The sequence below is a fragment of the Zerene cesonia genome, chromosome 12, assembly GCF_012273895.1.
Source record: "Zerene cesonia ecotype Mississippi chromosome 12, Zerene_cesonia_1.1, whole genome shotgun sequence".
NCBI classification, from domain to species: domain Eukaryota; kingdom Metazoa; phylum Arthropoda; class Insecta; order Lepidoptera; family Pieridae; genus Zerene; species Zerene cesonia.
In genome coordinates, this window is record NC_052113.1 from 6,356,387 (window position 1) to 6,372,673 (window position 16,287).

The window sequence follows — 16,287 nt, forward strand, 5'->3', positions numbered from 1 at the left end:
AAGGTCGACGGAAGGTAGCGCGGCACTGGTGCGCTACCTCAGCCGCGTTCGCAACACACGTTAATTATCATCAAGTAATTATTGTACCATTTGTTAAGGCCTTTTCTTTTACTTTCATATTGTTTGTGTTCCATGATGTAGAATTTTATGCTTGTAAATTGTATTTTTTTATTTTATTCATTTTGTTAATACTAAGTAGTTTTAAGATTACCTATTTGAAAATACGAAGACGCCTCCACATGAAAAAAGAAGAAAAGTATCAAGTGCTACGCCCGGACGAAATTCCCAGCTCGGCCGACATTCACGGGTCGGTGGGATCTTCGTCCGTTTGTATCGCTTATACGTATTGACTACAGAGAACAATGTTGAAGCAAGAAGTTAATGAAGATGACAGAAACCTGAAGTAACTACATCGTGCGCCTGCCGTCGTATAAAAATGAATAACATGAATGTATATTGAATTTATATTCTTCTATTTTTAAGTATTGATGTGAATTTCAATTATTTTAAATTTTACGATATTCTTATTGTTTAAAAATGTGTTACAGTTTTTACTTGTTACGTATCGTTTTGTAATTAAAAGAATATCAAACAGACGAGTAATTCAATTGCAGTTTTGTAACAGTAAGGTAGGAAAATTTACATATTATTCCATTTCACTTACCAAAACTCAAATAATCATACAAAAAGCTATCTGGTTATTTTATTTATTTCATTACACATAGAATAAAATCACGAAATAATGTTTATGACGATATAATTTAAATTTACAAGTAGTTGTTAATGCAGAATTGAAAATACTTTTTAAGTTAATCATTAATATCTTAAAAATTAAATAATACAAATAATTAACTTGTTTCTTTTACAAATACAAATTAATTATTATTATTTTGTAATCATCATCCTCACTTTTTGTAATATTTTAATACTACTCCATAAATAAAAAAGTAGGTCCTTAAATGCTCAATCCAAATAAATTAAAAAATAAATAACGGCGTGCTACGCGTTACGCGTCCGCCGTCGGCAACTTATTCTACTGCAAAGCTTATCTCTAATAAAAGGATTAAAGGAGTGAAAAATACTTATTTATTAGGATGTAAGTATAAAACTCAATAAAAGAATGTTTAAATAACGATTTTGTAAATTACAGATTAAATTCGCGAAAATAGTTATACAATTGTAAACAGTAGTTTAAAGTTAGTGTAAATATTCATACACTTTGGCAGTAACAAATAAAAAAATTACGAAATATGTCCTTAATATTACGATCTAGTCACCTAATATTTTATTACTTCAAATTCTGTTAATAATGGAAAAATAAATTGTAATGTGTTTTATTGTAACTTTCAACCGTAAAATTTTTAGCCAATCATTTTATTTATTAATTCAGGTAATTGTCTTAGGGCGTTGACTATCAAATATATAAAATATATAATATAAACCAAGGTACAAAAATCGACAAAAAACATCCTTACCAACTTTCGCAGATCTTATTTAATATGATATTGTTTTTGTTCATTTTCCTACGTTGAATCATTTTATATTAAGAATATATTGTACAGATTGACATATGTACGTGATATAAAAATTCTGTTATACTTTTAAATTTAGAAGACATTGTAATTTAATTTTAGGAATAGTGTACCTTTTTACCGACCGACCGGAACGTTCGAATATTGTAGCATCAAACCTGGTTTCATGATAATCATTCCTTCTAAGACTTTAAGAGGTAGAAAACTTTTTTAAAAAGTATTATGTACAACAGGAATACAAAGGTTGTTACGTGATATAAAAAGAGAATTCGCCAATCTATCAAAAACGAGACGGGGATCATAAATAAAGAAAAAATAAAGACAGATAGCACTTTCTTTTTTTTATGTGAAACATTTTGACAAAAAATTAAAGCGCCGAAAAAACTGGAACTCTTTTTTTCCCCACAGTAACGATATGCCTTTTCTAAATTCGCATGGAATATCTATATAAAAAAAATACTATTAAAATCGGAATACTGGATCTGTAAGAAATTTCGAATGGTCAGAAAAATAAACACGTCGATATAAGAACCTCTACGGTTTGTCGTCGGTTGAAAATCTGCTTTAAATGCTTAAATATTTGATAAACATACATAATAGAAAAAAATTTAAAAGCCAAATACGCAGGTTCGATTCCTGCAGCATGGTGGCATTATTTCTGTTCTATGTGTAGATATATTTTACAAACATTTAAAAACAATATATTTCAAGTACAACAAAAACAACATTAAAACATTACAAAAAGGGCAGAAATATTTATTCACATCTGAACAATTTTTCCCTCACGCATCTAAGATCTTCACGCTTGTATTTTCCTTGGAAAAAACGCGATACGTGAAGTGCCGATTGACCCTAATTCCTTCCAAATATTATTATTTACATACTTGCATAAAACAATCAGTTACACAATTTACATATCAAGGAAGTATTAACTGATTTTTAAGATAGTATTCTCTGCGTCCGAATAGTAAAAACAAATTAAGTACCTATTAGGAGAAAATTAGGTACCTATTCGAACAAACTCTCAAAGTGCGATCGATTAGGACAAGAGTGCAGATGCCGTCTGAAAAGGCTAATAAGTCATATTTTGTTTTGGGGTTGGGCTATCCTTTTTTCTCCTACACATATTTGATAAAATAAAAAAGAAGGATATTATATACTAATATTTAATACAAATTTTTTCATTCATTGTTCAATTTGCACCTAAGCCATGATAGGCTAAGCATATGATAGGCTACTTTTGAGGTATAAAAGTTCATAAATCTGTAAAGAATTGTTGCTTTATGTCCACATTTGCTCTTAAAGATAGATTTAATTATATTTCATCCAGACAAATGATGAATAGTAAGTAACTTTTTCTGTGCAACAAGGTTTCCGCCCCCGAAATTTCCGTTCCCGTGGAATATCCGGGATTAAAACTATTCTGTGTCTATATTTTTGGACCCTATCTCATGTCTCAAACTATCTCCGTATCAAATTTCATTCGCATCGATTCGACAGACAGTTACTTTAGCATTCATAAAATTTTATATATAAAATTCTCGTGTCACAATGTTAGTTACCTTACTCCTCCGAGAAGGGTGGACCATTAAAATGAAATTTTGTGTGCATATCGGGTAGGTCTAAGAATCAGCCAATAACTATTTTTATAACCCTAAATGATAAGAATAAGGCAGAACAGCGTTTGCCGGGTCAGCTAGTATGTATAGATTTTTTTGTTTTATTTTAATGCATATTTTCCCGTGACGTACTTTTTCATCGGTCTAACCCATGGACAAATTAGCTACAGTAAGTCCAAAAAGAGCATGTACTCTATCCTTAGTATAATATTAAAAAATTCTTTGTTTGACTTTCTTTTAAGACAAAAGGAAGTGGTTGTTCATGCTTTGACTTTTATCTGGACTTATAAAGGTATACTCTCAGGCTAGACATCTAAGACAAATTTTCACTTGGTCAATCATCACATTCCCTGAGTATACCTTTAATCACAAAGGCGATATCGACCGAGGAAAGCTATTTGTTAAATATAATTATAATCTACTAATTTACAGAAATTTACATATCAGTTATAAAAATAAAAAAAAATCCTTGTTGCGACTCCAGCCTACCAACTGATTTCAAAAGTTAGGCAATGTACCGCATCTATAGCAGCCTCTTTTATTTAAGAAATGATGAGAAAATAAAACGAATACTTAAACAAATCAATATTATTTCCAATAAATTTATCAGTACATCCACATTGAATGCAATATTATTTACTCTTTAAAATACAACATAAAAGTCTTCGACGCAATGAAACTAAACATAAGGATTACAAAATACATCTATTTACAATAAGGTGGTTTAAACGCATAATAAAACATCGAACATAACAATACATGTGCAACAATAAAAATAAATATTCAATAAAAAGATAGTGTTTCAACGTGGTAGTTATATTTACCTTAATGATAATTAATATAATTTGTTAGTTATATGTTTGTTACAAAATTATCTATTGGCGTTGACATCACAGAGCGAAGCAATCTCTAAGGTCGCCGAGATCGCAAGCGCCGTACGAATAAAACACACACCGTCATTTATTACATCATTCAAAACATATTCAAAACGATGCAATACAATAAGCACGACTTATTTAGACAACTCAAAAATCTACATCAAATTAACTAACTGTGAGTATTGCAACTAAACTGCCATCTCTAATGTGTTAATTTTTATTCTAAAAAAACCCATCGACGATTGTAAGTGCTGTATTCGATTCGAAGTGTAACGTAAAATCAAATTATTCGATAGTGTCACTCGATACGAAAACAAATAAAAAAAAATCGATACTGAAATATCGAATGACACGCAACGCAAACGACGTCGATTCTAAAGACTAGAAAAATGCAAATGATTCAAAATTAGCTCGCCACCAAATCAATAAATGTAAATGCCCATAACCACTCGTTAACTATACATGATATGTGCAGCTTTCGATAGTAATGAGAACTTTGTCGCCCTTGCATTTCTTAATTCGAAATTATTACATATTCACTATCAACTTCACATTACAAACGTTGCACTAAATTTCCGAAGTCGATTCTTACTCAATTGTTATCACTATTTGTGTGACATAACATTTTTGTTGAGAGCCGCATCTATCTAAACATGAAAATCTCAGTCCATATAAATTTACAATAATTTTTATGGTTTGCTTAAGACAGGTTATACAATTATTGGTCAAATTACATAATTTCGATTTACTTAGTATTTCAGAAAAAAGTCACGTTGTTGCAATTCAAATACATACGTATTATCTCTTTCTAAGAAAATGATGGCGGTCCATCGACGACGCAATCCTATACATAGAGAATGAACACACAAATGAACAATATCCAACGTAGATAAGAACACAGCAGAATATATTCATATTTTTTTCTTCAATAGCCTATTTCAAGAAGGCGGCACAGGTATGCTCGGTTAAGAACGCAGATAGCGTCTAGTGTAACAAATTACGCCCGCTACAATATGCGTAGAATAAGTGAGCCTTCTGCCGTTGCGAGATAGTCTACCTATAGAACGATTTAGAATTTACACGAACCATATAACGACAAATTTATTACACAGTAGAACAGTCGTTAGGCCTTAAGATTAAAATAATATACAGTTATTTATTATGGCAGATATCAACAACAAATTTATATTAATTTCTATTATAAGATACTGACACTTTTTACAGAAACAATACTATATTACACAAACGTTCCCAAACGTGTACCGAGGCCCGGTGTAGTCACGTCACTTCAAATGGCACTTCCGAAACGAGCTCAATCGGATCGTTCAGTCGAAACCCGCGCACACGATACGAATCGGCGGCGCGCACTAAATTTACCAAAACGAAGGCCATCAAAACAATCTCTAACGCCATAATATACTCTAAATTACTCTAGTACATAAATACTCAGCCTTCGAACAGTAAACGATAAATATAATATTCGAATCGAGGTACACGGTCGGCGCGCGCCGATCCGTATGTATGGCCGCCGTCGAACGGACACTCGTACGGAAAGTCGATATTCGTATTTTATAAAAAGAACCGCACGAGAAATAGTGAGCAAAAGTTTTGGAGAGCGAGAACGTTCGGGCGGGCGCTAAGCGTACCCGGGCGGGTCCCAGGTGGCCGTCAATCAGGAGATGTAGGGCAGCAGCACGTAGTAGAGGCAGGCGAGCAGCACCGGCACGGCCAGCGCCAGCGCGTGCGAGGCGTCCAGCCGCAGCGGCTTGCGCTGCAGCGCGGCCAGCTGCGCGGCCAGGCGCGCCCGCTCCGCGCACACCTCCGCCCAGCGCTCCTTGGCGCGCACCAGCTCCTCCTCCAGCGCGTGCAGGCTGCCGTTCTGCAGGCTGACCTGCAGCCGCCGCTCGTCGTCCAGCCGCACCCACTCGCCCAGCGCGCACTCCTCTCCTCTCCTCTCGTCGCTCTCCTCCTTGTTGATCTCGGTCGCCGTCGACTCCGTCTCGTCGTCGTCGTCGTCGTCGAGGCGGAACAGCTCGTCGATTTCGGCCGAGATCTTCTTGGCGTCCATGCTGTCGTCCGGCGAGGGGTCGCGCAGCTCCTCCGGCGACGTTTCGACCGCTTTGTCCACGGTGTCCGCTTGCTTCGTCTCCTTGTCGATGGCGGCTTGGAGGCGCTGTATCTGCTTGTCCTTCTCCAGCACTTCGGCGCGCAGGCTGCCTACGACGGCCGAGAGGTCATCGATGTCGGCGCGCGTGGGACGGAATGCGAGCTCGGCCTGCATCTCGGCGGCGTTGGACGCGAGCCGCTTTATCTCTGCCATGTTGGCCTCCTCCGCGACTGTCGAACGTGTGAGTTGAGCCTGAAATAGATTTGATTGATGAAAATGAATAAATAAGATAACTAGAAACATCTTTTATTAATGCACCTTATTCCATTCTCCTAAACCTATCTCCTCCCATTATATATCTTAACATTGTTAGTATCATTGTTTCATAGCACACTCAATAATAACAATTGACAATATTTCATTTTTAATAAAACTATTTTCAATTTGCTATTGTTACCACAGAAAACATTTTATTTCATTTCATTATCACATATTTTAAGAGAAAATAAATTAAAATGAAAATGGATGACGATTTCTCTATCCATGCTTCCTTACCAATATTAATAAAGTGTATCCTTCTTATACTGTAATGGATGGGATTTTATGGTATCATGTTTGTGGTCGCAGGTGGAAAGCTAGTCTATATAAATAAAAATGAATCGCCTTATTTGTTGCTAAGCGTAAAACTCGACCATAGACGTCACTAAGTATGAACGGAAAGCATAAGTAGAAACATAAACCTCTTTTTCTTGACACACTTGATGAGTGTAAAAAAATACGCGCCGCGCGAGAAATATTGTATTTGTTTTTGTATTAAAATGGTGAAACGTGTGGTGCCATGTTGTAAAAATTATTCCCGTAAGCAAAGTACAATAATATGTAGATATAAGAACAAAAGTACCTAATTCGCAAATGTAATATTATGACATCGAAAAGGCAAGTTTTAAATTAAATGACCCCTTTAAGGCACAATGACAATTTCATCACTAAACTTGAACTTTATAAATATAACTTAAACTTTTTAAATGATTCTAAAATTCTTCGTTATAATTATTATTAAACCAGAACAATACATACTTAACACAAATGACATAATTCCAACTATCGATGTTTTCCCTGTATGCCACGTCATTCATGCCACGACAATAAAAATGACACTTTCATAGCTCTTAACGAAAGATAAATATCTACAACAAATCTGCGGTAACCATAGGCGTAACGGAATAAAGTGACACCCGCGCACCAAGCATAGACTTTGCTTATTTATACTGTAAAGCGTAACAAATAGCCTAATGTAACTAATTCACGAAACTTTTTTTAACGTCATTGTTAAAACACAAGTAAGAGTTGTTATGGACAGCAAAAAGCTTAACACAAGCGATGCCGGGGCAGAGCGCTAGTTCTCAATGCCGTAAAGTGGCACCTGCAGGTCGGCGATGGTGGCGCGGTAGGTGGCCGCGTCGTGCGTGTCGGGCAGCTCGGCGGGCTCCTTGGCGGCGAGCAGCTCGTCGCGCACGCCGCGCAGCTGCTCGTTCTCCGCGCCGCTCGCCGCGAGCCGCTCGCGCAGCGCCTTTATCTCCTCGTTGAGGCCGGCCATCACGCGCAGGATGTTCGCGTACTCGACGCCCGCTTTGCTCTGGCGGTTCACAAATTTGTTAAGCCGCTTTAATGAAATAGTTTGAGAAAATAAAATACATTTTTGGTAATAAATTAAATTCGCGCTGAACAAATCACAACCAACAAACTTACCAACAATCAATGTATTTTGTTTAGCAAAATAGCCAACAATCAAAATATTTTGTTTAGCAAAATAATTTTGCTTCCAATATATATTTGGCATATAAAATGTTTATCTATACTTAATACTAGCTGTCCCGGCGAATATCACAACGCCATAGATTATTGTTTCGACATATTTTCCTTATCGTTCCAACCTTTTAAACCTTCCCTAGACCTCCACGGCCATATCAAGACCAAAATAAGATAAATCCCTTCAGCCGTTCTCGAGTTTTAGCGAGACTAACGAATAGCAATTGATTTTTATATATAAGATTATAAAGCTGAAGAGTTTGTTTGTTTGTTTGAACGCACTAATCTCAGGGACCACTAGTCCGATTTAAAAAATCCTCTCAGTGTTAGATAGCCCTTTAATTGAGGAAGGTTATAGGCTATATATGTACCACGGGCGAAGCCGGGGCGGACTGCTAGTGATTAATAAATGTCAATTTTTTTTATTGTATTCCATCCCTTCATTCCAAATAGTAAGTTAATATATAACAATACAAATGGGGCAATAAAGCAATTAATTATGTAAAAAAACAAAAGTAAAAGTAAGTTTCTTGTAAACAATTTAATTCATCTTAAATTAAATTTACTTGTATTAAATTAGATTCTGTTAATGGCATTTTTATTAGAATGGTTGCAACCTGTAAACAACAATAATTTAAAAAATCTTTCTTGCATAGTATCTATTACTTCTATTTTTAAGAAAAGCTACTTTAATATTCATATTATTAAGTTTGCTTCCTAAAAAATTGCTCTGGTATTGCGGGTATAATTAAGTTAAATAAAATGTTTAAATGTGCTTATAAGCGAAATTCAAATATGAGACTCACAGGAGATTCTTCTCGGCTATCAGCCTCAGTGAACGTGGAGTTGGCGTTGTTGTCTGCATGAAGCTCGCCGTCCAGGGGACTAGAAGACTCTACTTCGTTATCGCCCTCTGTAATGTATTAATTTTAGAGATTAACCAAAACAGTTTTTTTTATATCAATCATTTTATTAGCTTCTTTAAATTCAGTCAATTGAAAAACTACATCTTTACACGTCACTATATGGTTCTGCACCAACCACATTCAAAAACCTTTTAAATTTCTAATGCAAATAGAGGTCAATAAACCAACATTTGTATTTCTGTTTATTTACATGTGCTTTTGACGTTTCTATTCCTTTCTAAGCTACGAGTACATTATAACTTTGTTAGATAAAAGGGAAGGATGGACACACAATAAATGACTATATCTATGTCTTAGAATGTCTTTTTGCATTATATTTCATTTAGTATCTTCAAAATTTTGTAAACATGGATAAATGTGTAGTGTCATACCAAAACTACATATCAGATCTGTATAAAATATGTCACAGAGATGGATTTAATTATAATCATACTAGCAAACCCGGCGAACTCCGTTTCGCCACCAGATGGCTGTATGTGAAAAATGATTTTCCCGCTTGTCTGTTGAAATTTTTCCTGATTTTTTTTGCTATAAACCTCACGGAAGCCGAGACCTTTCCAACGAATGCAAGACCGTGGAAATCGGTTCGTGCGTTCTGGAGTTATAGCGTCAGGAAGGAAAACCCGACTTATTTTTATTTATAATCATATAGATTAGCCTATATGCTCATTATTATCTACTTGTCTAGACTAGCAAATGTAATGAAAGTGTAATAAGTGAAAACTCGTACCGTGATTTAGTCGCGTTTTCTCGTCGTCCTCACATGAATTGGCTTCATCTGTCTTTTCACCACTCGCCCCTGAGCTTTCTTCTTCTTGCTGTTTTTCTGTGAATATAAAATGGTTTTTATTATGATTGTTTCATTTTTTTTATAGCCGGTAGACGTAGTCGCATACCTTTAGTTATATGACATTTAGCGAAGTCACAAAATAACAATAATAATAAATTGGAAGAAAAGAAAAATACAAACCTTTATTTTCGGTATTATTAATCATATTTTTCTTCAGTATTAAATCGATGTCTTTTACAGATTTGCCGTCAGCCGAGATCACTTTTATTCCCACCTGTAAAAAGATGTTTAAAAATTAATCAATTAAGTAAATACGTATAGTTCATTAATTCTAATATACCATAGTTACATTAATAAGAAAAATAGAATTTTCTAGTTTTTCTATGTTCATATATTATATTACATGAGAGATAACACCCAAAACAAACTTTCAATGATATAATATTACCGACAGTCACCTCTAAGCATTAATTCAAAACTACACATAAAAGTCACACTACGAATTGAAGTTATAATTGACAAAATCACTAAAATAGTGGAATATATTTAAGTTCACTGCAGTGACCTGCTTTGAAGTTCCAGGCCATAATCCACGCCACACCGGCCAAGTGGGAGATGTCAAATCATCTCACTATTAATTCTTGGACATGCCATTTTTGTTTGTTTCGCTTTTTCGACTTCATCGCGAAATCAACGCTTCATGCTCGTCTGATCTCGAGCTTTTCGACTGAAAATTGAGATACAACTGCTCTTGTTATTAACTGACCTTACTGAGAACACTGTGAGGCAATAACATCTTGATGTAATCGGGCAGTGTCTTAACAGCCTCCTCGAGGGAGCCGCTTCGTTTCAAGTCTTGTATTTTGTTGCTATCTGGACTGAGTACCAACATTTTCGCCTCGCCATTTTGTACTGAATACTGTAACATAAATATATTTTTTTTTCCTAAAAAGCTCCACCACCAAACACTCCACTTTTCTTTTTTTTTGGGCTCTTTAAAAATATTTAAACAAAAATTACTACAATATTTAATAAGTCTAATTTTTTAAAATAGTTATTGGAACTTGAAAGGACAAATAATTTTTAAAGTTTACCAATACCTTTCTATTTATTGAAGATTTTAATGCAAAGTTAGGGAATAGCATCAAGAAACCATCAATGCACAAATATCTGAGTATGTCGTATATGTGTATATATGGATTATTAGTATTTTACATATTTTTTTCAATTGTAAAAGTATATATTATATGGGGCCTGGTATTTTTTACGATTTCTATAGTAAATGACAAATGAAAATTCTTATTATATTTATTAATAATCTTTATAATTGAAAAATTATTTCAATTACATCTGTAACTACTCACAGTGAGTGGTAATCGTTTCCGCAGGGCGCTCTCGCGTTCCTCGGCGGTGGATATTGCAAGTCGCGCCGCACACATTTTACGCTCGCATCGTGCTGCCATTTTCTGTAAAATATTGCTTTATTCCAATTTTTATACAACATGGTCATTTATTTTATTATTTTCAATTACATTAATGTGATTTTTTTTAACATTATTGGATGAAAATGGTATTATTTAAACTATATGTTCCACAATTTCGTTCGTATTGCACGTATAAGCGATAAAATCTGTAAATGTATTCGCTTCAAACAATATATGTATACTAATATTATAAAGCTGAAGAGTTTGCTTCTTTATTTGTTTGAACGTGCTAATCTCATGAACTACTGGTCCAATTTGAAAAAGTCTCGGCTATATATGTACCACGGGCGGAGTCAGGGCGGACCGCTTTACCATACTAAAATCAGGTCTCTCAAACGTTGAGACGCTTAACTACCACCGATATAAAGCGCACCCGACCTGCAACTCAGCGAGCGCGTTGTTGGCGGCGAGCCGCAGCGCGCAGTTGTGGTTGTGCAGCGCGGCCGCCTCCCGGCTGCGCCGCTCGAGGCTCTCCTCCAGCGCGAGCCGCTGCTCGTGCGCCGTCCGAAGGCTCTCTAGCGCCACTTCCTGTTGAAGCAGTGTCGAAAATCAAGTATGACAATACTACTAATTCCACAAAGAATTTACACTAAACTAAATATTTTGTTACAATGTAAGAAATATCAATAATAATAGCCATAGCCACTTGTGATATTTATAATAATACTTTGCCATAATCACTTCAATACTCACGAAACTTACGATAAATGGATTATGCTTGGATTGGACTATTGTTAAGCTACAGGCTTTTTATAAGACAAAAATTTTTATACGATTTTCTCAATAAACACACTTCATAGAATCACTATGTAGCTACATAAGTTTAAAAATACCTCATACAGCTATTCATATCATGTAATACGAATCCGCTTTAAACTCATATCATGGTTACGTTAAAACAGCGGCCGCACCTGATAGTTCTTCTTGTCGGCGAGCAGCTGCGCCACGTGGTGCGCGTCCGGGTGCCGGCCCGCGGCGAGCATCGCCTCGAGCGTGTGCACGCGCATCAGCAGCCGCTGCTCGCCGACGAACAGCTCCCACGCGCTCTGCGCCTCGCCGCGCGTTCGCTCCACGCACTCGCGCAGCGTGCGCAGCCGCGTCTCCAGCGACGCCTCGCGCTGGATCGCCTCCTGCGATACAAACAGATTATGATATTATTACGTCGCACTAAAAAAAATACACGTAATAAAATAACGTCATGCTAACTAGTATTATAATTACGAAAGTATGTTATTCTTTTTGTTAGTCTTTATTTCACGTCAAATCGAAGCGATTTTATGATATCAATTGTGTATCTGGAGATAATTAGGAGAGTAGTGAAAGTCATAGGCTGTTTTATACTGCGGTATGACATCTTATTCTCATGGGAATTTCCATTGATTATGCCGGGTAGCCGCGGGCGGAAAGTTGATTAGCATATATCGTTTAGGGGCTTAGAATCCTTTACATAAGACTGGTCCTTAAAATCTAGATATTATATTATGCAGGCTGTAGCGTGTTAAAAATAACAAGCCAAACCAATAATATCTAAGCAGAAATTTTGTAGTTACATATATACCTAAAAACGACTTTACATAAAATTTTTCTACATTTATACATGAAATCATTAAATACGTCCAAATAATCACATTTATCTATAAGGAGCTTTATATTTAAGTCATTCTTAAGATGTAATTTTATTCTTTGTCTGGGTTATTAATTATAAATTTCTTAGATTTTATTGAAATACTAGACGCTCGCCCCGGCTCCGCCCGGGTGTTAAGATTCCTTCCAAGGGAGCATTTATTCCGGATAAAAAGTATCCTATCACCCAAGTCAGTTCACACTCTGTCTGTATACCAAATTTCATTAAAATCCTTTTACTACTTCCAGCGTGATTGACGGACGAACATCCAAATAAACAAACTTTCACATTTATCATATTAGTGTGATTCAATAAAAACGTTTCCTTAAAAAAATCAGTTCTTTAGTGCTTATATTTAAAACATTTAAATATACTATAAAAACCCACCTGCACATAATTGTTTAATTGATATAATTCATCAAGATGCAGTTTCGCCTCCGTGCCATCAGGATGGTACAGCTTTAAAAGTGCAACCACTGGTGGAAATGTATTCTGTAAAAGCAATTGCATTCTGTATAATCTGTAATATATATACATTATTTATATTAAACCCATAACTCAGATCTAATTTAATTAAATGAAAATAGATGCATTATCTGATATTTATAATTATAACTAGCTGCGCTCCACGGTTTCACCCGCGTAAGTCCGTATCCCTTAGGAATATCGGTATAAAAAGTTGCCTATATGTTACTCCAGTTGTCCAGGTGTCTACGTACCAAATTTCATTGCAATCGGTTCAGTAGTTTTCGCGTGAAAGAGAAACAAACACACACATACATCCTTACAAACTTTCACATTTATAATATTAGTAGGATAGCAGGATTGACACACAGGTATAGACCAAAGTACGTTCAAGTTTAGATAAAAATAGATTCTTGATGTTTTTCTTAAGGGCAAATATTCATACAGGGCACGCATTCACAATTTTATACATATACCCGCTAGTTAACGACCCGGCTGTTGCAATGGTCAGTTACCGTGACCGTGGGGTCAGAAGGTGTGATTGTTCACATAATTGTGTAACCTTACATTGGTTTATTACAAATAATAATGCTATTTTATTACAATTATTTAATGCAGTTTTTATAACACAGCTTTCTTTAGCATGTAAGTCAAAACCCTCCTGTGGGAGTAGATTTTAATTTATTAACCACATATACCTATCTTTAGACATCGATCAGGAAAAAACAATATAGTTTATAAGATATAAATATACTTTACTGATTGACCCACGCAACTTCGTCTACCTTTACAAACATATATTTTTCCCATATCTGCAACATTTTTCTTTGATACGCCCCTCTTATTCTCAATATAAAAACCTTCCTCAATAAATGTCCATCCAACAAAACAAAGTTCCATTCAAACACACAAACTTCATCTTTATGCCGTAGATTTTAAGCTCACCTTTTCTGAATTGCCAATATTCTCGACCACGGGGATCCCAAACTGCACAACATCGCCAGAGAACACTTGGTGCGGTTCCTTCACAAACGAGCAGCGGTTGTTGTTTATAAACGTGCCGTTACTGCTTTGGTTGTCCTGGAAACAAAATTTTTTAATGATAATTATTTTTTATCTATAAGTAATGTTCACCACCTATTTCTATTTCAACCTTTGAGAGTTGTTCTTAGTGTTGAGCTGTCCACTTTCTAATTGTTGATGTGAATTTAACCTCCAAACCACTTCTACAATAATCACTTGAAACAAATAATAAATCTGGGTACGCATTACGCCCGACTATCCGTTCGGAGTTCCCAGAACAGCAAAGTACACAATACTAGGTAGGTACTGAGAATAGTACGCACATGCAAATTAGAAGACAAAGAGACATTTATCTACATAGTAACTAGGCGTGTGTTGTGCCGAAGGTATCAAGCTTTTGCAATCGTGATTAAGTATATTAGAAAAATTATCTAGTTTACAGCAATAAATTAAAAAAGTGTACGTCTTGCGAAAAAGCCATATTTTTATCATAATCTTAGTTAATCTTTAATCTTAGAGATATATTTTTAAAAGCACCTCGACCCTGAACTAATAATGAATAGGAAGGTATAATGATTGCACTTTATATTTCATTGATTCTGTTACATGCAATGTCCCCTGGTCAGGGTTACTACGCGCTGATCTTTAATAAAGGTTATTTTCAATCAAAGCTTTTATATTAGATCAAGTTAAACCACTAACAACTGGACATATGAATACTTTAAATGTTTTGGTAACTTCAAGATATTTATTATCATCATTTATTTTAGTAAACATACAGTAAATAAAAATAATCAATTGGATGCATGTAAAAAATAAATCCATGCTCCAATTCGCTAGATAACACAAAAACATAAAGCCCCTAAAATTTGATGTTAATTTATGTGGAATATACCACAATGGACGATATTAAGTATTCATTCATCAGTAGGTAAATATTTCTCTGAAATTAAAAAAACTCTGAATAAGAAGTTCTATCAACTGAATTATATATAGTTATTTATAAATCTAACGAGTTTTTTAGTTTCAACCTCGGGACTGTCATTTATTCTTACTTCACAAGCGAAGCTGCGAGCAGAATGATAGTTATTTTTATTTATTATAAAATATAATCATCTGAACTTATTCAATTATGACAGTACTCAGAATACGTAATAATTTACATAGAAACTCGATGCTTAAAGTGAGTGACCACAAGTTGCTCCAGTGAAAACAATAACTATACAAAGCCGCAACAATGAAGTCGCAAGTCGCAAACTCGACTGCCTCTAGGTGTATATAAATTTACGTCAATTAAAAGGATGCTAAACCCGTTTCAATGTAGCACGTAACTCATCATGTTTTATGGTAACAGGCGGTGTTTTTATCGATTTAACTGTTGGACCCCATTTTATTAAACTTTCCACTTGAATGCAGTGAACTGTTATTTAAAAAACTAAAAACTATTTATCCTGATAATGGTGTTAAAATATAGTATGTGCAATGTATATAGATGTTGGTGTTAAAAGCGGACGTTATAGAATTTGATAAAACAGTAATCATGGATCATAATACTATTATAACGAAATAACATCCCATTGATAAATCGTAACATTCCCGCAATACATACATTTATTAATTTATAAACGTTCCATTCGTACCTACTTCGTAACCTATTTTGGAGTTTGTTGTTTGAACTCGTGTAATATCTCAATGCTAATTTGGACATTTTGTAGATACTACGCTAAATGTTCTATCCAAGGACGAAATTTACTTTGAGCTGCTCACGTTTAACGATAGATGTGGTATATTTTAAATTTATTTAGCACGTTATACTAAATTACTATAATAATATTAGTATAACAGACGACTCGAATAATATGTGTGTGCTCATTGTAATCCAATTCTCGTTGTAAAGGCTAAAATGCATTTGATATGATTCGAGACAGACGCATCATGCATCTCTAATCAAGGCACTATACTTAGTCTGGCCATAAATACTGTTACACTTAATTATAAAAAAATATTACATTTGAATTTCGAATCTGTCA

At 35.0% G+C, this 16,287-nt stretch overlaps 1 protein-coding gene across 3 annotated transcripts in view; it reads right to left on the reverse strand.

Annotated features, from left to right (window-relative positions):
- Positions 1–3,724: 3,724 nt before the first annotated feature.
- LOC119830667 (sarcolemmal membrane-associated protein) overlaps positions 3,725–16,287 on the reverse strand; it is a 20,343-nt gene continuing 7,780 nt past the window's right edge. For all 3 annotated transcript variants that reach the window (XM_038353742.1, XM_038353741.1, XM_038353743.1), the window contains 11 exons: positions 14,180–14,314; positions 13,157–13,261; positions 12,057–12,275; positions 11,524–11,673; positions 11,026–11,127; positions 10,428–10,580; positions 9,842–9,935; positions 9,602–9,697; positions 8,752–8,858; positions 7,560–7,772; positions 3,725–6,388 (listed from right to left, as the gene is read on the reverse strand). In XM_038353742.1, coding sequence (XP_038209670.1) covers positions 5,702–6,388; positions 7,560–7,772; positions 8,752–8,858; positions 9,602–9,697; positions 9,842–9,935; positions 10,428–10,580; positions 11,026–11,127; positions 11,524–11,673; positions 12,057–12,275; positions 13,157–13,261; positions 14,180–14,314 — 2,061 coding nt within the window. In that variant the 3' untranslated portion in view covers positions 3,725–5,701. The remainder of the gene's footprint in view (positions 6,389–7,559; positions 7,773–8,751; positions 8,859–9,601; positions 9,698–9,841; positions 9,936–10,427; positions 10,581–11,025; positions 11,128–11,523; positions 11,674–12,056; positions 12,276–13,156; positions 13,262–14,179; positions 14,315–16,287) is intronic.